Source organism: Anopheles maculipalpis, chromosome 2RL (genome assembly GCF_943734695.1).
Source record: "Anopheles maculipalpis chromosome 2RL, idAnoMacuDA_375_x, whole genome shotgun sequence".
NCBI classification, from domain to species: domain Eukaryota; kingdom Metazoa; phylum Arthropoda; class Insecta; order Diptera; family Culicidae; genus Anopheles; species Anopheles maculipalpis.
This window is the reverse complement of record NC_064871.1, coordinates 34,235,087-34,262,001: the sequence shown is the minus strand read 5'-3', so window position 1 is coordinate 34,262,001 and position 26,915 is coordinate 34,235,087. Positions and strand designations below refer to the sequence as shown.

At 41.3% G+C, this 26,915-nt stretch overlaps 2 protein-coding genes across 2 annotated transcripts in view; both read left to right on the top strand.

Annotated features, from left to right (window-relative positions):
* LOC126559420 (uncharacterized) overlaps positions 1–26,915 on the top strand; it is a 252,847-nt gene that overhangs the window by 166,964 nt on the left and 58,968 nt on the right. The gene's annotated exons all lie outside the window — the stretch shown is intronic.
* LOC126557941 (uncharacterized) lies at positions 76–25,368 on the top strand. The gene is made up of 10 exons (XM_050213871.1): positions 76–184; positions 8,815–8,921; positions 9,096–9,212; positions 9,345–9,491; positions 21,712–21,775; positions 21,865–22,214; positions 22,308–22,479; positions 23,029–23,130; positions 24,268–24,400; positions 25,252–25,368. The coding sequence occupies exons 1-10, from the start codon at positions 91–93 to the stop codon at positions 25,358–25,360; spliced, it is 1,395 nt and encodes a 464-aa protein (XP_050069828.1). The 5' UTR covers positions 76–90; the 3' UTR covers positions 25,361–25,368.

Sequence of the window (26,915 nt, the reverse complement as noted above, 5' to 3'; positions counted from 1 at the left end):
TAGTGAAGATAAAGTGTTCTATGTGAGAAGAGTTTCAGTATTCAAAAGATTGTACCGGATAAAGTGCACGTGAAGGTGTGTTAGTTTAGTATGGAAATAGCCAGTGTAATGGATAACATGATGAAAACCAGCATGGGACTTCACGACGATCGGTCCAGTCGAAACAGCAACAGCAGCAGTTCGGGTAAGTTGAGCTCCTAATGTATTATATTGTTGCTATCGTAAAGAACGCTCTAATTCATTATCGTTTTCAATGTAAAGTAATGACGTAATAATTTATCTTTCCTCATCACACAAAATCTACTCAGCATCATGTGTCTTAAACATATGAGCATCACTTAACGCGTAAAGCTAAAAGGGTTTTCCAGGAACCGAGGAACATAGCGTGTCCATCATTCCTTCAAAAAATCAACATGGCCGGCATAGGTACACAATGAAAGTCTTGGTGCTAAATTCATCCCGTGAAGCACCTCGGTTTTACCGTTCCAAAAACTGTAACAACACAGCAAACAATGAAGTCGAACGGTCGGTTTCGACTTTCAGCCGGGCGCCAGGTGAGAGTTGTAATGAAGCCATACCGCCGCACAATGCCGACAGTACTTCGGTTAGGAGTTAATGCACATGTCGTTACGCCACCTGGTGTGCTTGGTGCATTCTCAAAAGGCAGCCCTGGTGACACTCCAATTTGGAGCTCATTCAAAATGTAGCAAAACCTCGCACGGTGCAAGGTGCATATTTGCTTGCCCAAAGACCAAAGACCAGCGCGCCACAAAGAGTGCATAGTACTGCACGCTTTGGAAGGAGAACAGACACAATTCGTTCACACTAGAACTCCTGAGATGCTTGCGAGGTAGTGCCACATGAGTTGTGTCTCGAAACTCGAACGCCATGTGCCGGAAGAATGTGTTCGACGTTGTGCTCAGGTGAAGTCGCAAATTACGAGATGTTCATACGTTGAGTGCAGGGTCCTTCGCTTGCACTTTTGTCGCAGGTTGGCAGGAAGTAATTTCTGCATTCCTGTAAGAGATATTGGAACAGCGTGCTGCTAATGAGTTTTGGGGGAAGCGAAAAGCACCCGATCTTGAATTAATTTAACTAAACTCAGGAAGGGTTTAGATGGGAGGGATACTACTTAGCTAAAATTATGTCTTATTTATGGAAGTCATTTGTTTTCTTTGAAGTACGTGTTATCGTCTGGTTTTGTTCAAGATGAATGACACAATTTAGTAATAATTAAACTCTCACCGATTTGCAAAACGTAGCTTACATAGATGCAGGGAAGTTATGTTTCAGCACCTAGTAAATGTGGAGTTTTCACTGTCTCCAATTAAGTGAAAATAATAATTAAACCGCGAACCAATAGCATACAGTGGGAAAGCAAGGGGTTGGTTTAATTATACTATTGCCCCACGGCGATGGCTGAGATTGATATTGGCTGCTGTTTGATTTAGGCAACTATTCGTAGACATAACATTCCCTTCTGATGCTGAATTTGGAACGAGCGAAGAACGAGTGTTATTATACTATTCCCAATCCTCTCACACATCTGCTAATGCATTGTTATCTCAGAAATCAGTTCGCCCTGAAACTCCAAAAATCAATTCCAATCTAAATTTAATGCCCACTGCACGGAGCTGCACGATGCAAGCGAAACATTTTCGACGGTTTCGTATGTTATTTCGTGTTTTAAGGACATAAAACCGTAACGAATTCACACGACCCTACAGGCACCCTGGCACCTCACAACGAACAATGCAATAACCTAATGACATGTAATTACACCGTTTCTGGGGTGGACACACAACGCAATAAAACTTATCGACTACACCACGATAACGACGATGTTTATGAGCCGACCGGAAGATGAATTATTCCAATCGGATCCATCATCACTCGTGTAATCGTAAAACTGGGGAAAAGATGAATGGTGGTGTTCGTCCGTTCACAGACGCGCGCACACACACACACACACCTCAAGTTTGCATCGTTACGGTGAGATGCTAAAGCGATAAAAATATGGATGGACGCTAGCGGGCGAAGAAAAACAAAACAATCGCTCGTGAAGGTTCCCATCTCTCTTCTAGGTCTCGCCGGGTTTGGGATCAATTTGAAGCCAATAAAAGAAGTATTTTTATGGCTGAGCAGTTTATTCCGGAAGTTATTTTGCGAAAGCGGATCATCGAAATGGGAACCGAGCTGTTGGTGTTCTCTGAAAATCTGAAGGCCTAGTGGAGGATTTAATGGACAAAATATCCATACTTGAGGGCTGGTCGACCGGAACCTTCGTCGACACCGTCGCCAACCACCGTTACTGCTGATGCTGTAGTACGCACTGGAAGTTTATAAAGTTTGCAGAAGAGGGAAAATTGTTGGGTCCTTCGCTTTTTCTTCCACTTGGCACAGCAAGTTGTTGGGAAGGAGGACGTCAGATAACCACCCTTGATTAATCCAATAACAGGATTCCTGTGCCGATCCATTGCCATATCCTGCACAAACCTCTTACATTCATTCTAAGGCGTCTTTTTTCGCTTCGAAGGACCGATTTCCTTTTGCGATCGAGAATATTGATCCTAATCCCACGTGTTGGAGATGGAGACGGCTCGATCCGATAACCGCCCGCATATCAAAACGTACGTCCGCCTGTCCATTGGATTTTTGTGGAGAAGGTGAATTGGATCCAATGGACCCCGCATTCGAGAGGAGATTTAAAGGTAGAAAGCCCCGTAAAGGAATTCTACAATTACAGCTTTAAACCTTTATTCAAGCTAAACATATAGCCTCCCAACGTGCGGCATATAAATATTCCTTCAAGAACGATTGCCTCGTCAGAAACAATGTTGCAATAAACGAGCTTTTTATTTGTATTTTTAAACTCCACCTAGACAGCAATACAGCCAAATCGTTCAACACAAATAAAGCCAATCCCCACTTAGAAAAACACGTTACGTACATTGAATACATTCTTAGTAAAATGTGTTTCATAACATATTCGAATCAAAATATTGTGAAAAACGAAAACAGCCACAAACTGTTTGTGCTTTTATTGCTACACTGAATTGGACAGTCTTTCTGTCGGCAATCGCTCGAAGGATATGTAAATGTAGCTCCATTGTTTCTCCGACCCATACAAACCACAACAAAATGGCTCCCATTGATTATGTTGTGCAAAATTTATGCATTCGACTAGCACTAAAAGAAAACAAAAAAATCCTTTCAACCGCGAGCAAAACTCCAGATCCGAATCAAAATAACGGAGTTGTAGTTAAGTAAAGTGGCCCTGGCAGGTTACCATAGCCTAAGGAAGAAAATGAAATCCCAAACTCGGCTAGAGGATTTGGATAAATTTACTAAAAAAAAATACTACCAAACAAAAAGGGGAAAAACGTGCAGTTCCGCACCGAAAAGAAAGCGATTTTCTACGCCGGCGGTATGTGCATGTTTCGGATGGTTTGTCAAAGCAGCTGGATGGAGTGAAGTATTTTATTTTCATTTCGCTATCTGTTCGATTACAGCCGTATTGTTGAAGCGTTTCATGCTTTTTTAGTATCAAAGATATTCCGATTGCTTTGCACATTCTTGGTTTAATTTCGGCACCATTAAAAAAGAAGAAAAAATACTATGCATGAAGTCAATGACGATTTCTTTTAACAAATGTAATACAAAAAGTGACCAAAATAACACTATTAGCACTAGCACAATTTTTTTTTAAATGCGTGAAAAATCCTGGCAGATGCATCAGAAATTCCTTCCGATTGATGCTCGATTATCAGCGGGCAAGCAAATCCATTCATGTTCATAAGCGTTTAAATCTCCCTCAGAACCGTAGCTAGCTTTTGCAGATCTTTTTTGATATTCTCAGCATCTTGATTGATTCCCATGAATTGAAAAAACGCAATGGAATAGTCGCAATTTCCTAACTTTGCTTGAAATTATACGTATTCCGTGCTTTCGGGTACAAGAAGATGTATTTTGTTGAAGCACACGTACAGGGCGTTCGGGATCATTTTGACAGTCACCTACGGAGAAAGAAAAAAAAATTATGGCAAAATTAATCATGGGGTAAATTTTTTTTTTGTTTTAGAAATAGTAGCTTACCATGTATTTTATTCAAAATATCCGACCTCGGCTTCTATTATGGCCTCCACCCGTCTCCAGAACCGGGAACAAGCCCTGGAAACTTCGCGGGGTAGGGCTGCGAAAACGGACTTGATTTTCGCCATCAGCTGCGCCTAGGTGTTGCTGGAGGTTCTGTTGGTGTCCCGTTCCACCGCGCCCCACACGAAATAATCCATTGAATTAAGATCCGGGGAGCTGGGAGGCAGCACATTCGGCGCGGTGAAGTCGTTGAAATTGGCCGCCAACCACTTTATCGTTTTGGAGGCTGTATGGCACGGAGCGGAATCCTGCTGGAACACGTACGGTCTGCCGTTGGCCACTCTCGTGATCCAAGGCTTTACGACGGTGTCCAGCATGGAAATGTACCCGTCTGCGTTCAACCTCAGCCCCTGTTCGAAAAAGTGGGGCGGCATCACGTCCCCTTCCGATGACAACACCAGGAAAACACCATCACCGTCTGGGGGAACTTGGTTTGCGGCACCCGTGGCACGTCCGCCGGGCAGTAAGCCAGCCACCGGTTGTTCTGGGTGTTAACCTTCTGGTCCTGGCAGGAGTTTTTCTCATCAGAGAAAAACCACAGTGTGCCAGGCTCCACGGGATGCTTTAGCAAGTTGAGCAGCTTCTTGGCGTTCCCCAACCTACGCTCGCGGCCCTTCTCTGTCAAAAACTGACCTCTTCGGCGCTTGTAAGCGAAGTACCGGAGGTCGTCATTCAGGGCCATTTTCATCGTGGATGGTGCCACCCCCATCTCACATGCCAACGGCCGAATTCCGATCCCCGGATTTTCAATCACGCGCGCCTGGAGGTCAGCCAGGAAAGCGTCGGTCCGCACGCAATCCCGCCGCTGAGAATGTGGTTTTCGTGCTGCCACCGCTTCGTCGCCGTCGCTGTTTTCTCCCAGATCACTCCGGATCGCCTTCACCGTGTTCAGCGAACACTGCACGCACTGCATGATGTCGCGATTGTCGCGTCCGGCGCGGGAACGCCTGTATAACTAGCTGTGTCAAAAATATATTGACGCATGATATTATATCCCAGGACTTTTTTTTTCACTCCGAGGATCTTGACACGATGAGTTGATTTTTGCAAAAAAAAAAACTCATTCTCCGTAGTTTTGGTTGACCTTCAGGGAGTTTTCAAAATCATTTACTGCATCGATAATCCTCCAGCAAAGACGGGTTGGTTGCAATTGCACTGGCTGCCAATACTTTGCAAGGACCCGCATCTTGATCTCACCCAACTGAATAACAACCAGGATCCTCGAATATTTTTATAGTGCGATTCAATGGTTGATCATACATACAGGGGTTTCTTGGGCTGAAAGAAAACATCATGTACCATTCTCCGAAAGCTTTTTTTTTGGTTTCACTGTAGTGAAACCCATTTCAGATCTATCATTCGGGTTACAGAGCACGCAACAAAGCACGACCACAACTACATTCGAAGAGGACAACTGTAGGCTTAAGACACGGAGGGCTTTGTGTACGTTCTAATACTCTCACTTACAATAGGTGTATGCGGTTGTATGGCTTTCCTCGTATCGCTAAGATCAATTGTTTTCCTTTCACATCAAGTGCCAATTCTACTGAACGTATTCATGTTATCTTTGTTTAATAACTCACACAAAAATGAGCATTAATGCTCAAATTTTCTAAAACTAGAACATAAAGTCAACTATAAAAGTAAATTAAAATAAGCATGAATTATAAAACATTATTAAGTTGTCTAGGGAAATAATTGCAATTGTTTCTTCTCGATTGAAACAAAGAATGCTACAAGATCACCAATCTGATAATTGTAAAGTTATGGTTTCTAATTCACCTTTCCCAAACACTGAAAGGTAAAAAAGCCCCAAACCATTTCTGTGTCAGAAATATACATTTGCTTAGCTTTCAAAAGCGTATACTGTCGATGTACAGAGAGCAAAAATTGAATTTTTCACAATACAAGATTAAGCTGGTTTGCTTCCGCGTGTCAAAAGCCCGGAAATTAAATTTTGTTCCATCAACTAAACCAGCACGTACTCCTACAACATGTATAGTAATATTCACATGAAAGCAACACTTTGTTTGATGTATGCTGATTGATTCGTATGTAAAAGATGGATGCTTTTGGTGGCAGTACAGCCGAACTTCATAAATTTTAAGCTCCGACAATAAATTATTTCACTTCGCGAGATCTTGAAAGGGATGAGAAAATATCAACCAAAACAAACAAATTGTTGACTGCGTAAAACATGTTTCGGCTTGGATGAATTAATTCCCAACTACAGCTCACTTTAAGGCACAATGGCAAGCGTACATAAAGCCAATGCCAGCTAACCAATGTTTGATTTTAGCTTTTCCTAACTTAAAGAAACATGAACCTCGCACGATGTAATGCGGTTTATTTTTAATGCTATCTTAACACACATTTTAACACTTCTCACGTGTCGTAGCCATCGAACGGTGTACATCGATTGATTCAGTTATCGAATGCAGCATTCTCCCAGAGGCATCAGCTTATCGTCGAGACCAATTCTTCCATGTACCTCACATAACGGTCTAGCAGTACGTTTCATCGTCGTACCGTACAGCAACGTCAGTAGCGCGCTGCTGTTTAGATTGCCGACCTGTCGCGCCGTGTCTGTGCCGCTCGTGTATGTGAGCATGTAGAGTCGAAGATGTGCGAACAGTTTGTTTGATTTTACCCATGTATAAATCTCCGATGGGTTTCAACCGTAGCGGCTTCAGCAAGACACCAATTTTGTACGTGTTCCGGAAAAGAAGAAACCCTCGCAAGACACCGATTGACACGCACTCGCGGCATTCTACCAGCGTTGGTCGTAAATTTTGCTCCACACATGTACGTACACGTGCAGAAGGTACATCCCATAAATGATGCGGTTCTGCGGTTTGGCGTACATTTCAAGTTTTGTGAGTTTTGCGTTGACTTATCATTTCGCGTACAGCCACGATTTCGTACCGGGAACTGTTCTGAGGCATTTCGTCAGCAAATCAATATTTAACCGCATCAAATTTTCTTGATAAAGTATACATTCCCAGGGAATGTGAGCTGCAGGCGTTTTGGACGGTCAAATGTTCAGTGAAGCAAGACAAGGTACTTAGCCCACCGAAACAGATATACTTCTCAGTATAGCTTTCCGTAGAGCAGGAACCTTTACAAACGCCTTTTTCAGGGAAGCATCCATTTCCATGCTCGGAAAAGTTTTTTGTGAACAGTTTGCTGTGTTGGCTGTCTGTAATATTCGTTTTTCAGTATATTAAATTGTCTTTGCTTCCTGGAAAAAAAGCAAATATGTCTTCCATATTGCAATCGCCTCGACCCACGCACACGCACACATACAGTGTGTTTTGCCGCTCTATCCGCTTATCATAACACAAGCTGTCAGAACAAGACGCCTCTGCAGAATACCCTCGTTAGAACGCAGTGCTCCTTTGCTTTTGCGAGCGAAAACATTGTGTGAGGTAAGAGATGACTGGTGAACCACGCATACACCAACAATCCTCTCGTGACATCTCGCTAAAGGCACAGCGATATTTAAATCTGTCAGCCCACTTGCTGTCCGAAGGAAACGTTTCAAGTGAAAATGCAAATCTATAAACACAAGTCTCGGCGGTTTTAGTTCTCAACTCTTCCTAAAATTTTATGTCATGTATCCAAGCTGATGGGTGTATCAAACGAAACAAAACAAGCCTGCCACGTATCAAAAGTGCCAAGCATATCTTGACTGACGTGACGGTGAGGCAAAACGAACATTTCTTACGAATGGAGACGCATGGTTGATAGTACATGCCACACAAATGGAGACGCCTGGTCGATGGTGATGATTTTCGAAAGAAAGATGTTATTTGAATTTATGGGTACAGTTTTTCTTTCCTCCCAATATTACTCTTTGCAGACTTCAACCATTCAAAGCTACCGCTAAAAAAAGAAAACAAACCAAATCTAAATGATGAAGCTTTTCGTGGTGGTGATTTTTTTCCACGCCTCATCGAGCTGTATCAGTGTGTATACCTTTTACGCATTTACTTTCCATTCACGTTACGTAAATTAACGATGACTATTTTTCACCCGTGCTCGTTACCAGACGATCCTACCCGGGTAGTGTGGTTAGATACCACGTTTAGAGGCACGCTATAACTCGGGTGTAACGAACGAATAGCAGAAAAATCCCTTTCACCATGTTTTATCCCGTTAAAAGTGAAGTGATGAATATCAATCAGTGGCCCATACTGGTAGGCTCCCCGCGGATGGTTGCCCGTTCACTGGCGCTTCCGGTCAAACGGAGCGGGATATTCTAATCAGAAAGGATGTGAAAATTATCCTTCTGCATCCATTACGGTGCGCAGGCCGCAGCGAAGTGGATCGATCGCTCAAGCATAACGGTGGCCCAGGCACGTAAAAGGATAACGACTTTGAGTGCACGAAAGCATTGTCTAATGAAGCAGCACGAAGAAAATATCCGAGGGGGAAGGAGAAAAGCATTTACAACGCGAAACTCTCATCGCGTAAGGAAACAATCAATAAGGGTTTATGGGACAAACAAACATTGAGCAATTTGTAGCACAATCGGATTTACGATTCAAAAACAAACAGCACTTTATGTATTTAAGGAAATTTTTCGATTGACTTAACTGATGTAATTTGAAAAGTAATAAATTAACGTCCTTTTTGTGCTTTTCTTTTGGTTTGCAGGTTCACCCACAGTAGTGCATGAGAAAAAGAAAATGCTGGACATAACGCGGGATAGGCCCATCAAAATTGCTGTTCGAGTACAAGTTCCTGTGCGAGATCATCCTAAGGTGTAGTAGAGTTTCTTTTTTCTGCAGATAATTCTTGCAGCCAATACCTACAACTTTATTATGTTTTATTTTTCAAACTTTAAACTCAAGCATAAATAAAATTTTGTCATCAATAATTATATTTCTTACCATTGGTTATTTGTTTTGCTCGGCTGTGTATATTACATTTCACAGTTTAACTTTGTCGGTAAACTACTTGGACCAAAAGGAAACTCGCTCAAACGGCTGCAGGAAGAAACGATGTGCAAAATGGCTGTGCTGGGTAAGGGATCGATGCGCGATCGAAAGAAGGTTAGTTTGCTCTCCCATCGAGTCACGATTTTTCCTATGCCCGTACTCGTGTCATCAAAAATCTAGGACGAGCATACTGAATCGATTATTAACTCTTCCACCTGTCCCTTGTTTACATCCTTCTGTCCAAAGGAAGAGGAACTCCGACTCAGCGGTGACCCACGGTACGCTCATCTGTCCGAGGACCTTCACGTGGAAATCTCAACCTACACAGCACCGGCGGAAGCGCACGCTCGTATCGCGTATGCCCTGGCAGAAGTTCGCCGGTTTCTGGTTCCGGTAAGTGCCAATACTGTAAACAATAGCAGCAATGACCCATCTTCACGATGAGTGGTGGAAAACTTTTTCACGCTTTACGAACCTCACACGCCCGCCATTGTGGTCCAGCCGGCTAGCGGAATCACCGAGATCTGGACTTTCGCAACTTCTTTTACAACACTTTTTTCTACCTCTCCGACATTGTAGATGTAGATTGCCATTGGTATGGGTACGCCGTTCGTACCATAGCAAATGCTTTTAGTGGCAGAAACAGGCTAATAAAGCTTTAAAAGCACACTTAACCCTTAAAGCTGTTCACTTTGGCTTTATGGGAAGCAAACGTACGATAGTTGGGTTCAGCATGGCGCAAGGCTAGCGTTTGTTTGAGCCTCAACTCCAAAGATGTATGTCTTCGAAGGTGGTGGTGGCCATTGCTGCGTGTGCGGTGGATGCTGTAACGACTAGGAAGGTGCGTTTACAAATCGAAAGTAAAGGCATCGAGGGTGGTTGTTAGTGCTTGAGCTGTTTGGCTAATGTATAGCAATGCAGGACACTGGACTCTCATGAGGAAATATCCAATGGAAGCAACATTATTACATCAGACATGGGAGTACTTTTCTGAGGGAGCGGCGTGGTAGTAAAACGTTGGTTGAAGCTTAAATTAAAGTGGATTCTCGCTTCCAAGGAAGACGAGAAAGAAAAAATAGAAAAAATACAGCTACGAGTCCATAAAACTTTTCGTTTGAGTCTTGTTGTTTTACGTCACGTTTACAACACGCTCCGGAGAATATTCCAGTATCAGTGGTATTGGAAGTTGTATAGCGATGAGTTGTATCGAAAACTATTCAACTGTGCAGTATTTCAATTACTTTTTACTGCAGAACAGTTATACAAGTCTTGCAGTAGCTAAAGGAAAAAAATCGCAATTCTTCATTGCGATTTTTTTCTATAATAAGAATTTTTAATATGACAATAATAATTTAATCAATTCGCATTTTCTAGGTAACAATGTTTAAGAATATAAAACTTTTGGTTTTGCGAGCCGTTATCAAAAAAATCTTGAAGTTCGCTCTCCCAAACACTTGAGAAAGAGTTTCCCATCGTAATTATTAACACTTGAAACATTGTTTCCAGCACTCGAGAAGTTTTGCTGCATATTTAGTTTTGCTGCCGTTCATAGCAGATAAATTCGTGCATAGAAACCCGTTAGTAAAAAGAAAAGACTATCTTTATGGTTAGCTGGTCCTCGAAATAAACATTGGAATTATTTCGATTTTGATTGTAAGTGAATTGCACAACAACTCATGTAAACAAGGTCAATCTGAAGTTTTCTAAATATAAGCAAAGAACAGAGAATCAATTCCTGTGGTCCAAAGGCTGCAGAGAGTGGTTGGGCCTATGATTATTATAAGTTCGATTCAAACACTCACAATGTTTGTTTTCCAATTTTTTACCTGATAACAGCAATCTTTGCACCATATTCATATTGTCAACCATATTGCAAATTTTTACTTACCGTTGGACGGTTTTTAGATAAAGAACTCGGCTTAGTTAGGCTCACAAACGCTGTAAATGGATAATTACATACGTATAAAATATATCCATACTATGTTTCACTTTATACTTTATAAATGTAATAGTATTTGTAACAGATTATGATATGTTTATGACTTACTAAAGTTATTTCTTTCATTATTTAAACCACTTACGAACATAATGTTTAATTCGCACGTTCGAATATCCGTGATACAGTGACAACGGCCCGGTCTTCACTCGGCAGAGTTCGAATCCCATTCAGACCGTTTCCCCGTAGTAATAACTGACTATATAATGTTCTCCACAAATTAAAAACATAAACAAGCCACTAGCTACAATAAAAATGATACCATGCAAACCCCACTGAACGATTAAATGATGGAGGATTAAATTTTTGATTCTATATTCCCGTGTATGTGTAAGTAGAATTTCTCTTCCCATAATTTCTTTCAGAACCTTTATTTTCAAATATAATTTTTTTTCTGAATTTCTCTTATGAAACCTTATTTATACCCTCTGCTGTCAGCTGTGGTTACTACCTTACTTATTGAACAATGAGTGGGTCATTAAAATCAATGTGACAGCAGAAAATTTGTTCTTTTCTATTACTTCGGGTTTGGTGACCAACGAATTTCGTTTACAACTGAACAACTGAAATCAACCATAATGTTGTGATGAAAGATTTCATCCAAAACTGCTTACAAAAGCAAAAGAAAAAATCATCTCTGCTAAGTTTCTACTACTACAATACGGAAAACTTCCCGTGAGCGGTGAAACAGGCAGGACGAATGGCGATTGCTTCTCCCATTTTGCTGCAGATTGGTCACTGGTCCTCGAGTCTGCTTTCCCGTTTGCGAAGGATTATATCAAAGGAATCCATTTAAATTGTAACATGAAATGCGTACGGCGCTTTCACGTCGCTTTTCTCAGCGCTTCTGCCAGCCGTTCGATTGTAAGTCACAGCAGTTAGTGTGCCTTTATTATCGTTTGCCGAAAAAGGTTGCCATTCGGTTTGGGGAATGCCGTATTGTTTGTTACGAGAACTAGCAAACAAGCAGGAACATGATGCTGAAAATGAAATTTGCCGAACAGGCACTTTTTATTCTTCGTCCCGTTGCGTAGAATGGCCTTTTGATATTACGAGCAGGAAAAGGGAAAGAGGTGCGAGAATGCTTCACAAGACACACCGTGTGGATTACACAGGAGAATAACAAACTTGCTATCAAGAATTGAAAACAACATCCATGGGAGATGTGAGACGTCCTAATGACAATTGTTAAATGGTTTCCAGGATTTCGGACTATTCTTAACGGGTCACCGAACATAGTAAACAAGAAAGTTAAATCTAATGTGGTAAGGTAACACAGCCGGTGCTCCAAGGAATTCAGAGTGAAAATTTCACTTGTTCTACGATTTCAATTAATGGCAGAAATCAAATTAACGCTACATTGACTTAAGCAAAGGACCTTCCCAAAAACAATGTTCAACGCACAACCCAAACAGCAATCCTTTTCCGATCGAAACGTTCTTCAAATGGTCACCGTTCATGCACAACTTTGCTTGAAGTACGTGTCCCTGGAGGCTTCCTTGCGATCTGCCCGATGAAAAGCAACCCAAAATCAATTAGGACGAGTCACTTTTCTTGATCGAAAAGGAGGCAGTTCGTTGATTGTATGGCTCCACCAGCCTGTCAGTGATGGTAGGCAATGTGTACGAGCCATCATCACATGCCACATCGTTTTCTTTGATGTTACAGTATTACCTGCCAAAAACCTGTAATGCTAACGTTGTCGATTCTTCGTACCATCGAGAGGAGCCTTATGAGAACACTTTATTGATTGTGGTACCTTACATGTAACTAAGATGTCTCATTTTGAACCACAAATTAGAAAAGTTTCATTTTAAAAACGACAATAAAGGCATTCGTAACGTTGACGTCGTGTTGACGTTCCATGCGATTGTGTTTAGGTGCCATGATTGACTTTGATCGTTACCATGTGCAGTGGCAATCGTCACAAAAAAGCCACTGCGAGTTGTGAAAAAATTCCCCTGCGTCTGTGTGCTACGTGTTAAGTGAAACTGTTTCCAAAGAATTGTCTTCACGCTGCCTGCATGCCACATTCCAATGACACAGCAGTAACACAATGCAAGTCAGATCATGCATTTTAATGCAGCGTAGAAGCTGTCTATTTTTTTGTTTTGGTCTTTTGGTTTTGTGGTGAGTGTATCCTTTCGGGAAATCAAAACACTCAAAATACCTCGTGCACTAGCTGAGTGCACCGGAACCGTAAAAATAAACCGGTGACGTTCGGATGGCAATGCGTCGGAAAATGGAGAATGAGAATGAAACAAGACGAGCGAAATCACATTTCCACCTCATAAATTACGGCTCACGACGTCAGAATGGCAAATCGTTTCAACGACAACGAGTGCTAGCTCACACGACTAAGGACGTGTTTGAATGTGAAGTTCTTCAAGTGTGAGTATGTGTTTCACATGGAGAAGAAACATTGTTCACCAGCAAAAAAATAAAATAAATAAAATGGCAGAATTGTATCCTTCAGCTTTCCTGATTCCAGCTGATTCTTTATTTTCTGTCATGATATACGATGGTGTTGATGAATTGTTGATTCAATGAAAAAGTTTTTCACACGAAAAGCTAATGAAGATTTGGTAAGAGATCCTTTATTATGTGGGTTGAGTTCGTGGAACTTTCGATAGTATTGCCGAGGTTATTTGAACAAATACTCTTCCGTTACCAATATTTGCATCCAGCCTTAGTGCCGCGCGTTGCTTATCAGGAACATTTTCTTCATCTATTTCTGACCAAAATTAATGGGCTTTCAGGAAAATTGGGCAGCAATGTCACATAAATTCCAATTAACTGGATTAGAGATCTATCCGTCGGACAACTTATGTCACTCGCAATAATATCACCTCCGGTTTCTAGCGTTGTAGGTAGGGAAGCTGATACAGTCTGTACACTCGAGGCTACAGAAGGGCCGAATCACAGTTGCTACTTCGGAGTCAATTAATTTGCTCATAAATTCATCACCAAGAAACACTGAATCAGCAACACCTGCGGGCTACAGCGGCTGTACTTTAAGGCCACAGTTTCACCTAATCAATACACGAACGATGAAGATGATAAATTACGAATGGATAATTTGTAGTCAACTATGTTTAAAGAGTTATCCTTTTTTTGTGTGTGATTCTTCTTCATCGGAAAGTAAGGATTTAAAAATCTCTTATCAAAACATTAGGCTTACTAAACGGTCAACTAAGCTAAAGCATGGTACGTTCTGAGAGGTAATAGGTGAGTTCGGGATTCGCTGTCAAAGTTGAGCGGTGAACTCTCGCCGTACCCAAGTCACGGTCAAAAGAGCAAGTCATAAAGCTCCGGAGCTGAAAGCCAACCATTCCCTGCGGGACATCAGGCTTCGATGGATGAGTAAAGAAGCACTGGGGGACCCGATGTCCATCTCGGGGGGCGTGATGGATGCATGTTGCTACCGCTAATAAAACGGTTCAGGTGGTTTGATAAATGGCTTCCCCGGTCAAGTCGACGGCAGATCGTCCCGGGAACGCTGGACGCTGGCTGGCTGTCGGCTGCGAGGCCGAAAGTTGGTCGAAAGCGACTAATCGGAAGTGCCAGCAACACACCATCACCGTCATCGTCTTTATCGCATAGCATCTTACCATACCGTGCCCAACGAGGGATAGCTACTACTCTGTTGGAGGAGCCGCACTTGAGCTTAACGGTACGCCTTTGCACGCTGTTCTTTAAGTCTTGCTGGAAGATGGAAGCTCAAGCGTAATCTCACCCACACAATAGCGCATGAAGATGTCATTTTTCATCTACTTTACCATGTGCCTACCGTTTCTCTGACTAAATCGAAGTTAAGTACCCTGGCTGGCATTAAAATGCTTCCCACAAAGTGATGATGAATGGGGGCTTCGGCGTAATTTGTTCTTTGTTTTGGCTGCTGCAGGAAGGTATACGTATTGGAGGAGTGGGGACAAGTCATTTGTGATGCGTATATTAATTACACGATTTGTAAAATACAAAAAGTCATGAAGTGGTATACCTGTTTATACTGTTAAAATGATATCAGCTGCTTGAAATACATTAATCTGAAATAATTTTAAATTGTAATGCAAATCTGACTTTTGATATTCGCTAGTAGTACGCCTGTTCTTCGCTAATGCTATCGAGCATCTAATCGAGCATAATCGGTTATTGCGATAGTGAATTGCCATGTATGCGAGTCTAGTAACGGTATCTGTAAGATAAATTTTGAAAGGAAAATGTAGGAAGAGCCGTCAAGTCGAAAGATAAGACAAGATTTACGTTTGGTAGCACTGGATGAACCTAAGTTCCCGGGAAATGTTCGAAAGAAGCATGAGCAAAATTGGGCAATAACTGAAGCAACTGATCCTTGAGCTTCAATTTTTTTATTTATTTATCATTAAGTATGACGACACGTTACCTTATTGTCATAGAACTTCAAAATTTATTGACAAAAATCGACGGTGTATACATGGCTCAGTTTGATTTATTACATATTTCTTTAATAATTGCTTTAATCAAACAATCTTCTCTTTTTTTTTGGCTTCACGGGTTCAACTAGACTTACCTAGTAACACGAAATTGGAAAGTCAGTCCTAGCTACGGGGATAATAAATAATAAAATAATACACCGAAACATAATCCCGGGTTATGCATTTTTTTATTTTCACTGAAAAACGGCCAGACGAAGTAACGTAAGTTGTGCAATTATTTAATCTTTCATTCTTTAATTGCAGAAATATTACTCTAGCTGCGTTTGCTGATGTGTTATTCAAGAACAAACAATGCATTAAACAGTTGCATCGATGACGAAAGCATCGATCGCATCACATGACTCCTACGTGCATTGTAAGCTTTCTTCCCGACTGTACGTTTAAAATGGCCCTCAAAGCACACATTTGCACATCGTAATTCACTGCTCATTGAAACACAAATTACGTGCGGTATTTAAAATGTAGATTTTCCTATCCTTATCCGCCCGAATCCGTATCCTGGCACGAATAGCACAACCCGGACCCGATTTGCATTATCGAGATGCTCACCGACCGGATCAACCACGCTATTCAAGGTACGATTCGGGCTGAAAGGTTGATGAAATACAAACCGATGCTATCGTTCGATTGGTGGTACGCCGTGCGCTTTGCAACTCGGCACGAACTCAACCACGGAAGCATCGGACCATCCGTTCGACCAAACTGAAGCTTCAGAAAATGAGGTGAGATATTCCTTTCTCCGTTCGCATAGCCAGGAGGGGATCTATCAATAAGCAGGGGAGGGACAAAACCTTCGTGGAGTGTCCTTGAGGGAAGCATCCAATTGATGAACCTCGAACGAAGGCAGCGTCTTGCCTTGGACAAAACCGCTTGCCTTCTGCACGTGACATTCGAATGTGCCGAACGTGCCGAAATGCTTAAAGTTGCCGTGCGCTATTCAGAACGATTTTCTTTCGCACTTGAACCGGCATGATTGAAGAACTTCCGCGTCGTGTGTTTGTGCTCGCGCTCGACACCCGGAACAAAAAGGGATTGAGCTAGCTCCGGTCCACGTTCGTGACCGTACGTCCGTAAGACGGAGTTTACTCTCCGATCAAGATGAGCTTTCGCCCGACTAGCTGTGCCGATTTATCGCAAAATCCAATTTCAAGAAGCTTCACTGCTACGTATCCGGCACCCAAAACGTAACGTTTCGCGTACCAAATATTGTGTCCCCCCCATGGCTGATCGTAGTTCTTTTCCGTATTTAGGTTAAGAAAAAAAAACAAAACGAAGATACCAGACGTATGAATGAAAACGTGCAGTTCTTATAATTTTTTTTTCCTTCGTTCGGTTTTGGATGGCTTTATCTACTTGTCGAATTATTGATCCTTGAGCTGCATTCGTAGAAATTAAATATTTGCAACTGAGAAAAGTTTCGATTCGATTTGAACGGCTTGATCTTGAATTGGGAAGAACAAAAAAATGGAACACGTTCAAGTGGTAAGAATGCAATTACTGAATGGTGATATAATAATTTGTGACACGAAAAATTCACAGTTATCGAGAGAGATAACATTGTATTACAGTGATGTTAAATGGAGAAAAGAGTTTTCATTTATCATATTTATTAGCAGAACGGTGCTCTCTTGTAATGTTTTAGAAATTATATTACGATCAAATGTCCCGTATGTCCCGAGCGAACACTATTTTTGCACAACCCTGGTTTACAATTTTCCACTTTATTTAGATGTTTGACGTTTGCGAAGAAATCTATTACACCCGGTATCGCTTGTTGGACTTGGTTTTAAGAGAGCAAGTTAACCCTTCGCACGTTCCTTTTATAACTTTCTCCTTCCCGCCGATGCGCGATGGCCGTTTCCTCGCGTTCACTGCCCTTTTTCTCGTATTTTCAAATCAAATCGAGGTTTTTAGATATCCTTCAAAATGATTATCCTGTAGCGTTCTAATCCCGTAACGTCTTGGCGTTACGTTTGTTTTTGTTTACTTTCTGTGTTGTCCGGCACGTGGTTCGTCGGCACCATCAATTTGTAGCAACTGTATATCCAGGCTATAAGGAAGGTGAACATGACCATTGTTGAACAATGTCTTAACAAAGAAAATAGCCTAATTCTTGATTCCAATAGATGAGACGACAAAGGGTATATAAGGATATAAGAGTGTCTAGTTAATGTACTAACTGAAATTTAGTAAACTCTTTCTCTCGGTGTCGATGTCGTCAATTCATGTTTAAGCAGCAGTATAGTGCATTGAAAGGGATAGTAAGGGATACGGAAGGTCCGCAGATGGCCAAGAAAGTATTTAAGGACTTAAAGGAATTGTCCAGCCAAACGCCAGTTACCAACATACCTATGTGACCACTCTTGACAAGGTCGTTACATAGCATAGGTAGTCTGCAATTTTGAAGTTCTGTGACAAGATTAATTACTATCAATTATAAGTGCTAGATTTTTTAGAACTATTTCATCTTGCTTGAAGTTATCAGGATAGCATTCATTTTCTCATCCAAAAATTGATTAAAATTACATTTTCCTGAACTCTTGAACTAAAACATATCTAAAATTACATGCAGTTTATTGTATACAATTTGACGTGACTACTTCCTCTACGTTGGAGTTTGCATCCGTCTTAAAATAGTTAATAATTTCATCAGTGTGCATTCTCTGTCTTGTCAGTCAAAATAGCTTAATTTTGACACAGAAAATTAACTTCTATCAGTAAGAAACTATCGTCTGCAATCCTCGAACTCAAGTGCTCACAATCACCAATATCGCAATGCTGATGTGAGCAATCTCTCTGCCTAGTGCACGAAAATATGTAGAGCGACGTGATCCGTTTCCACCCAATAGAACACAATTATCCATTGTAATGGAGCAGTAAAGTGATGGGTTTCGGTCTGTACTTCGTTGTTCAGACGAAGTTTTGTCGCTTTTCAAGTTTGCTAATCCTTCTGCCCCCAGCTACCCGCGCCTTTTTGCATACCATCGGTACGTTGTGCGTTGGTGTTGCTGTGGGAAAACGGTCGCAAACAAAGTTGTTCGAATCCGTGAAGACGTAGAAAGGCCGTCGGCATCGTAGGTCGTTAATTAAACAGTTCTATGGTCGCATAAGGACGCCAGTTTGATTTGCAGTGGCTTCCAGCGTTACAAATTTCGGTCGACGGGCCTTCGTATGCCAACGCCAGCGTTGAAGTGAAGTTGTTTGATGTGGATGGAAGATTTCGTCCATGAATGGAGAGTGCCTGGCATGGTGATGGACGTTAGATTTAGCTGTGGAAGTTTGTTCGCAAATTTAATTGTACTTTAACTGGAAGCTATTTCAAACAAATATCGCTTACACTTTCAGACTAGTAACAGAAGGGGTGTAAAGGAATGAAAAATAATGTTGAAATGTTTTACTCTACTTCAGAAAGAAAGGAATAGTTATTGTTTAAATTTGCTTTTGAGCTTATCGATAATAGTTTCTACGGTTTTATGCAACATGTTGCTTGTTTCTTTCAGTTGGCAAACAATCCATAAAAAGCATTTTCTACATCGATCAAGCCAAAAACAAATACGCACTCCTACACACGCACGTGCAAAAGGACGAGAAAATAGCATAAATAGGCTAAATATATCTTTACAATTGCTTTTTAATGCTCCATTAGCTCGACAGCCAGTAAATGATCAGCGTCAACAATCATCATCTACACATCGTTGTAAAACTTTTCCCACAAGGCAGTTCGTATGAAGCGTTTGCCTCCTGGCATGCTTCTTTTAGCAATTACTCAACCCAACAGCGTGGCATCCACCCATTCGCCCGCATCCTTCAACATATCATTGAACGTAAACCGGTGTTGGTGAAACTTTTCAATCCACTGTGTCGAACTACGCTTGCTGGAAGCATTTAACGATTACTTGAAAAATTCGGAAGAATTTCGTTCTGTAGAGGCGTGACATGACTTTGATCTTTCAATGACTTTAAGGGCAGGAAATAAATTATTCCTCTTGATCTCTCCAAACACCTCTTGATTTTGGCACTTATGTATATTGAAATGAAGAGATACAGAGGTGAAGAGTACATTTGCTTTTATGTTAATTTTAGGTTATTATTATTAGCTTACCTTTAACTTTACACATCAATTTATACATGTTTTGCAATTTTTGCGTTGTTCAAAATAAATCTACTTTTTTGTTTAATTTTGTATGTAACAAAAAAGATTCAACAAGCAATACGGTCAGGCCGTTCAAGCATTAGTAAGCGATTGACAGTTGGCCATACGTTTGTTGCAGTATGGACATGACGTTCCTGCACCTTGAACCGTGACTTATAAGTACTTCAATAGCTTTGAAAGTGGCCATGGTCCGACTCTGCCACTTGCTAATCGGATTACTTTCCAAGCAAGAGGATTGAAAAATCACTCTCTTACTTTCTTCAAGTGCTTCGGGAACCAGTGCGAACGCTTTACTTCTTTTTCCCGACGGTGGCATTGATGTTAAGGATGTGCAACTGTTGTTGAATGCACTTGTTGGGTTTGGGGAAAAAACGATTCACCAGCTGAGTGGATTCACCATCTGTTCAACATCGCTTAGCAAAGCGGAAAACTTAAACTGTCACCGTTTATAATCCGTTTATAACAAGTGAAAGGATTTCGGAATGCGAATTCATTTGGAGTTAATGCGATCTTTGAAGCAAAGCATCTGTGCCAAATGTAGTCTTTGTTTGCTGCTCTGAATTATGCAACAGCATTGAAAAAAAATATTGATGCTAGAATTTGTAGGCTCACTAACTAGAACAGAGCCAATGTCTTTAGAATATCCAAGTTTTCTCAAATCCTTTAAATTTACAATTCGATCAGATTTCACTGTGCTTCGCATGAAATGATGCTCTTCGCATGATAAGAATGCTTTGATGTTACTTGTGTCTTTTAAGTTGTTCCCCAAATTCGATATTCCGGTTGAAGCTTTGAAGAATGTAAATGACCCCCGTAATATTAGACAAACTGAATGCTTTCCAACCAGAAATCAAGCTTTTAGAGGAATAAAAATTAATGTACTATATTTGAATATTCCAACCCAAACCTACCATTCCTACATGAATTACAATCTCGTATGCTCTGGAGCACATTCATTGTATCTTTTCAATCTGTTTTTATTGCTTACTTCAAATAAAAAGCCAACCTCACCATAACGTACCGCAACTATTCCGTGACAGAGCAGAAATTGCCTGTGATTCCGGGTGGGCGTACCCTACCCTCACCCCTTGCAAACGCATTTAATGTGTTGAGGGTGACAGAACAACACTACACACCGAACAATTGGCTGTATCGTCGGGCTTCGCGTACACACAATCCATGATAAATGAAGAAAGGATGCAGAGTGCAGAACAAAAACAACCGTAAAGCGATCGTAGCGCACGTAGCCTGGAATGTGTGTGGCTGTGTGTTGAGTAATGCTGAGCACGATACTGTTGGCCCCACTCAAAGGTAATGGCTTCAACTTGTCACAAAAACTGGTACAATTCATTTGCATATTTTATAGAAATATGCCACGGTAATGGTACATGCAGGTCCGGGTCGCGAGTGCGCTCTCGAGTTCTTAGTGATGCGCTAGAGTCGCTATAATGTGAGATAGTGAATGGACAAGAATATTCATACAGCACGGCAAAAAAAAAAACCAGCTAACAGGCAATCGTTCAACCACACTCCTTTTCTTGCCAGCGAAGCAAAGAAGTGTTTTGTGACATTTGCATGATGATATGCTATCCGGGAGAGGGAGAATGCTTTCGTCGCTGCGGGTATAAAAATTGCATCCATGCTGCATGAGACTGCACGGAACTGGGTTTGCAACATGGACGCCCCTATCATTTTGTGCTGAATTATGAGTTCTTCGGGCGTTACTTAAAACATGGTAGCTTTCTTGCTAGCTTGGGTGACTCTTGCCGTTCGAAAAAGTTGAGTGAAAAGTTGCATTGCTAATACGGCAAATTGTTCTCTCTGGATGGCACACACCTAATTTGGCCCAGTTTTACGACTCGAAATGTACAGCTGACTTGCTTCGTTACCCTAATTATTGCATTATTTTTCAACTATCAAAAAGCTCCACCTTTATCAGAGATTACTGGGTTAAAGCTTTATTTCCCTTGTTTATTTTTCTCACTCCAGGACTATCATGATGATATTCGACAGGAGCAAATGTGGGAAATGCAGGCATTAAATTCACAAAACGGTAAGATTCATCTTGAGCATGCACCACAAAACAATACGATAATATGGAGTGCGTCGTATCTATCCTCTTCCTTTCCGATGAACCCATAGCGACCAGTAATCTATCCTCAGCCCACGATAACACGCTCAACGGTGGCTGTGGCAACGGTCTCCCTACCAATGGCATGAGCATCAGCAGCAGCGGAAGCAGTTGTAGCACCGGAAGCACCGGAAGCACCACCAACGGAACCATGTCGGCGAACGGTTCGCACACCAACGGACTGAACGGTGTGGTGGTCAGTGCTGCCCAGGTCATAGCCAACGGTGTTACCGGGCTTGGGAATGCCGGAAGTAATGTCTCAGCATCCGTTGGCGTCGGATCGGAACTCGGCAGCAACAACGGTAGCACGCAACCATCGTCCGTTGTGACGGATCTGCAACATGTGACGAACTCGCTCACGGTGAGGCAGTCATGCGTCGTTCTTCGTCTAACAGTGCTTAATCTAATGGGTGAATGTGTGTGTGTGTTTTTGTGTCTTTTCTTAACCTTGCAGCATCATCAACACCACCATAATCAGCAACAGCAGCAATCACAACAGCAGCAACTGCAGCAGCACCATCAGCATCAACAATCGCAAAACCAATTCCTGACGAACGATGCGGATATGAGCAGCCTCTTGCAACCGATGGATGTGAACATGACTTCGGCGAATCATTTTGTGAATTGTAAGTACTCTTCCTTTCTCCAGAAGCAGTAGATTACACACGAACATAAACCGGAAGTGGAAAGGATTAAAATTCTGTTTGATCGCCAAAAGTTAGCCAACGGCCCGGGGAAGTTTCTACCCATCCCGAGCGCCCGTAACGCCATTAAAGGCGAACACACTGGCCTTCCAGTAAGCCTTTTGGAACGTAAAGCCCTTTCATACGCTCGTTTGCTATAGATAAAGAGAGTGAGAAGTGAAAGAAACAAAAAAACACAAAAAGATCGACACGTTCCAACAGAGCAAAAGCTCTGACAGTAATTAATGTTTTGCAAAAGTTGTACAACGCCGTACGCCATGCTAAAGCGCAACTGCGGCCACGTTTAACAAAGTTTCTCTTTTTTTTTCGAATCACTCTTTCGGAGTGCCAGTAATGTATCTTTAAGCAGCACTTCTTGCTGCAGTGAGAAGCAACACATGCGGTCAGGGAGCACAGTTTTTCTCGCCTAGTTTTTTTTTTTTTGTTTCGTTTTTGAGTCTTACCAATTAAAGTTCCCTTTCATCCGTACAGCCTTACCTACGAGTGACCTGGAAGCGCAAACGTTGGCGTTCGTCGAATCGGCCAATGCATTCCTGCATCCGGCGTTGCGCGGTGTGAAAGCCGTTAGCTTAGGTAAGTTCACCATTACACTGGACTCGATGTGGAATACAAAAAAAAAATAGGAAAAGTAATGAGAAAAATGTACCTCGCCCGAAACTCCGGGGAGAAATGCTGAAGGAAAAATCTAAATTTCCCAGCTGACCCTACTGAGCGGGAGGGAAACTTTCCAGGTATTGGAAGCTGGTTACCGTTTAATTTCCACAATAGTAAAATAAAACTCACACACACACACACTCAGACTCGCACTCGTGGTGATGTCTGCGGGTTGATTCTTATAACGCCAGACATGTCAAACGCAGCACACAGTCTTTCAATAGGACTCGCACAGGAATAACGGGAACATATATCAATCAGGGTAAAATATAGTTGGATAATGAAGTCACAACATTACAGACTTACCACAAGTAGTGATTTATTACTTTTTTGTTTAATGCTTCTGCACAACAATTTTGATTTAATTTAAGTATTAAACGTATAACATGTACAAAAATTCAAAAACGTGTTTATTAAAATTTAAGTTTTATCTGTTTAGTACCGAACAAGTACATAAAATTTCTGGAAGCTTGTAAAGATTAAGTACCGAAGTAACTCAAAGCATTAATGGTAACGAATAACGATTAACGATTGAATATCGGTCTTCATACGGCAGGTCCGGGGCTCAAATGCCATCCGGACCGTCACACCGTAGTGAGGACCGACTATCCAACTGCGTGGCAAGTCTAGTAAGCCATCCGATAGCCGGCGTGACCTTAAAGATCGTAAAGCCTAGAAGAAGGATTCGACGAAGATACAATATTGATACATGCTGGATAATTTTTTGAAAACAAAGTTTTGAAGAAAAAAACATGAAAAAAGGTTGAAATAACTTCTTCTACTAGTTAGAAAAGTAAAAATTGAAATGGTCTTTATTTTCAACCTAAATTTGAACACTCTTTTGTTCAAATTCTAAATTCAAAAAATATCTCAACATGTTAAGATACGCGTTATTGATTTAAATAGCAATCCTGCAGGCCAAAAACAGTTTGACATCGCTGCGATCCTTTTTTCCAGCTGAGTTTGGGCAACATAATGGATGGGAAGGGAAAAAAAACACACTCATCCACATGTATTTTTTTGCTCCTATTTTTTCATGCTTCCTACTCACTGCAGCACGTAAGCGGCCCCTGCTAGGAGGACCTCGATCGACCATGAATCCCACCAAGCGTACGGTGATGACGCTGATTGCACGTGCACGCACGGCCCAAGCTTTGCACGGTTCCCGAACGGCTCAACCGATTGGCGAGTAAGTTTCCACTGCATATCGAAACACCGTTGCCGCTTACATGATTTTTCCTTTTGCCCTATCCTGCTTCGTATGCTTTCCATTACCCTTTCCGGTTTCGGTGTGCCTGTGTGTCTTTATGGAGCTTTTTATGTACGTCTGAATGTATGTGCGTGTATGTATTTGTTGTACATCTATTATGGTTGATTATTCCGCAGTGGACGATCCGTAGCTCTAGCGCGGAAATTTCGTGCATTCCGGTGGAAATTATGATGCTGAGCTTGGTGCCGCTTTGCCTATTGTTTCAAGTTTCTGTTTTTTTTTTTTTTCATAATTTTTCAACCACTGTTTCCGATTACAGATCGGAAGAAGAAAAGCTGAATGCTAACCTGAATGCACTAATTATTCACATGAGCAAATTGAACGGGACAGGGAAAAAAAAACCTTAGGTTCGAGTTACGATAGCAGGAGATTAGGTTTTGGAAAATGAAAAATAGTACACCTGATACCAGAATGGCAAGAAAAGAACCAATTTTTCATAGTTTTTTTTTTATTTGTTTGTTTTGTTTCCAACCACACGAAGCAATAAGCTAACATTTTCCATTTTTGCATGCAAATCTGATGGGAAATGGAGGGGGAGGAATAGCACGTTAATTGCGCTTGTATCGGAAGCTGTATTCTTTTCATTTCGCTCCCACCGTGCACACCGTCTGAATGAATAATGCTCACCATCCACCATACTACTGCCACCTCATTTCACTGCCCACTGCCTTCAAAACTGCATACCGGATACTCTCTAGACTCGGAACTCTGTACTAACTGCACTTTATGTGTGTATGTGTGTGTGTGTGTGTGTGCCATCCTCTATCCAGACCGATACAGGTGATCACTTCGCCGCTCATTCTGCAACCACCGCTGGACTTACTGCAGCCAGGCGCGAACACTGGCGTTGCCAAAGAAAACATTCTGCAGGGCGCTTAAAAGCCAACGTGGTAGACAAGCATTAGGCGGTACGGGCGAAGCGTCTAACAAAAGGTGTGTGAAGCAAAATGAAACATAAAAGTGAGTGTTGTGGATTGTTTTTCTTTGGTTTTTCCACGGCGATACAGTGTCCGCGAGAGCATAAATGAGTTGTTTTGGGATTGATTATAACGCTCAAGTTATAGTTGTTATGATGGCTCATGCACTCTCATTTCTTTGGTGGTGAAAACTCAAACTGCTCAATCAAACTCTTTTATGCCCCATCAATCAGTCACTCAGAAAGAAAAGCTGGTAAAGAAAAAGGATTTGTTGAAGATATTGTGTAAGGAAAGCATATTGCATACTTTTAGGCGAAAAAGGTGAGTTTCAGTCGTTTTCGTTTAATTTTAGCTAGTTGTACCGTATTTGCCTTTTCGATCAATACTTTATAGTCACTGAACAGTGAACAAAGACACTAAAGAGTCCGGGAACAATTAAAACAGATAGAAGCAACAATTACGTGTCTGAATTCTTGGACTAGTGAATCCACGTAGAAACAATATTGACCCTGTCTGATTGAAGGCTTTATTTCGCTTTAACAGTAAGAAGAAGTTGTATGCATCTTTTTGTTTGACCTGGTTGTTTTATCATGCAGAAAACGTTTAGGTACGTGACTGAGACCATGTACCTGCTGATTCGTAAAGTTCCTTTCCTTACACTAAATTACTTTCGGTATTGATTTTTTTTTCGTAGGGATTCATATTCCTTTCTCGTTGTATCATCGATCTTTAAGAAAATTGTCGACAGAGATAACCGTTTTTCACGATGAAACAGAGATGAAATTTAAGAATTAAACAGATCTTAAAGACATTTTTTATTCTCACTACAAGAATAAAAAATGTTAAAACGATAAATAAATTTTTATTTTTATTTGAACAGAATAAATGTATTTTTTATGGGAAAAAAGAGAAGTTAATATCTTCCCTAATTATTGTTGTAGACACAAGACTGCCTATGGGAATTATTTAACAATGATTAAAAACTTCAACGCAACAGCTGCCCAGAAACCAATACGGTTCAACAAATCAATTCAGCTCCACATGTGATGAAAACGCTTAGATTTGTCAGTAAGCTCATTGTTATTCATATTATTTCCCGTGTGATTGACGTCAATGTACTCTAAAATAACAATTGCTGAACGCACGAAAGATCAAGACTGTCGTCACGTGGCACTGCAGACAGATGAGCACTTTCTCAGCTGACAAATCAGTAACGCACGTGAGGTGATTGAGATTTTCGGTTCTATGGGACTGTGATTGTGCGTGTGTTTGTACATAACTGCTTCAAATCAATAGGCTGAACACATTTGGCTGAGCAAGCATGCAACCATTTTTCGTGATATTTTTGTGTTTAAACAAAGCCCCGAACAAGACGGTTAAGTTTTAGCTCGTATTTGAGAGTTTGGTTTTCTTGTGTTACTTTATTTTATAAATGTTTTTGTTGGTACGAAATGATTTGACTTAATTGTAACAAAAATTCAACCTGTTGCAAAATGTGTTGTTTGTCCTAATTATAT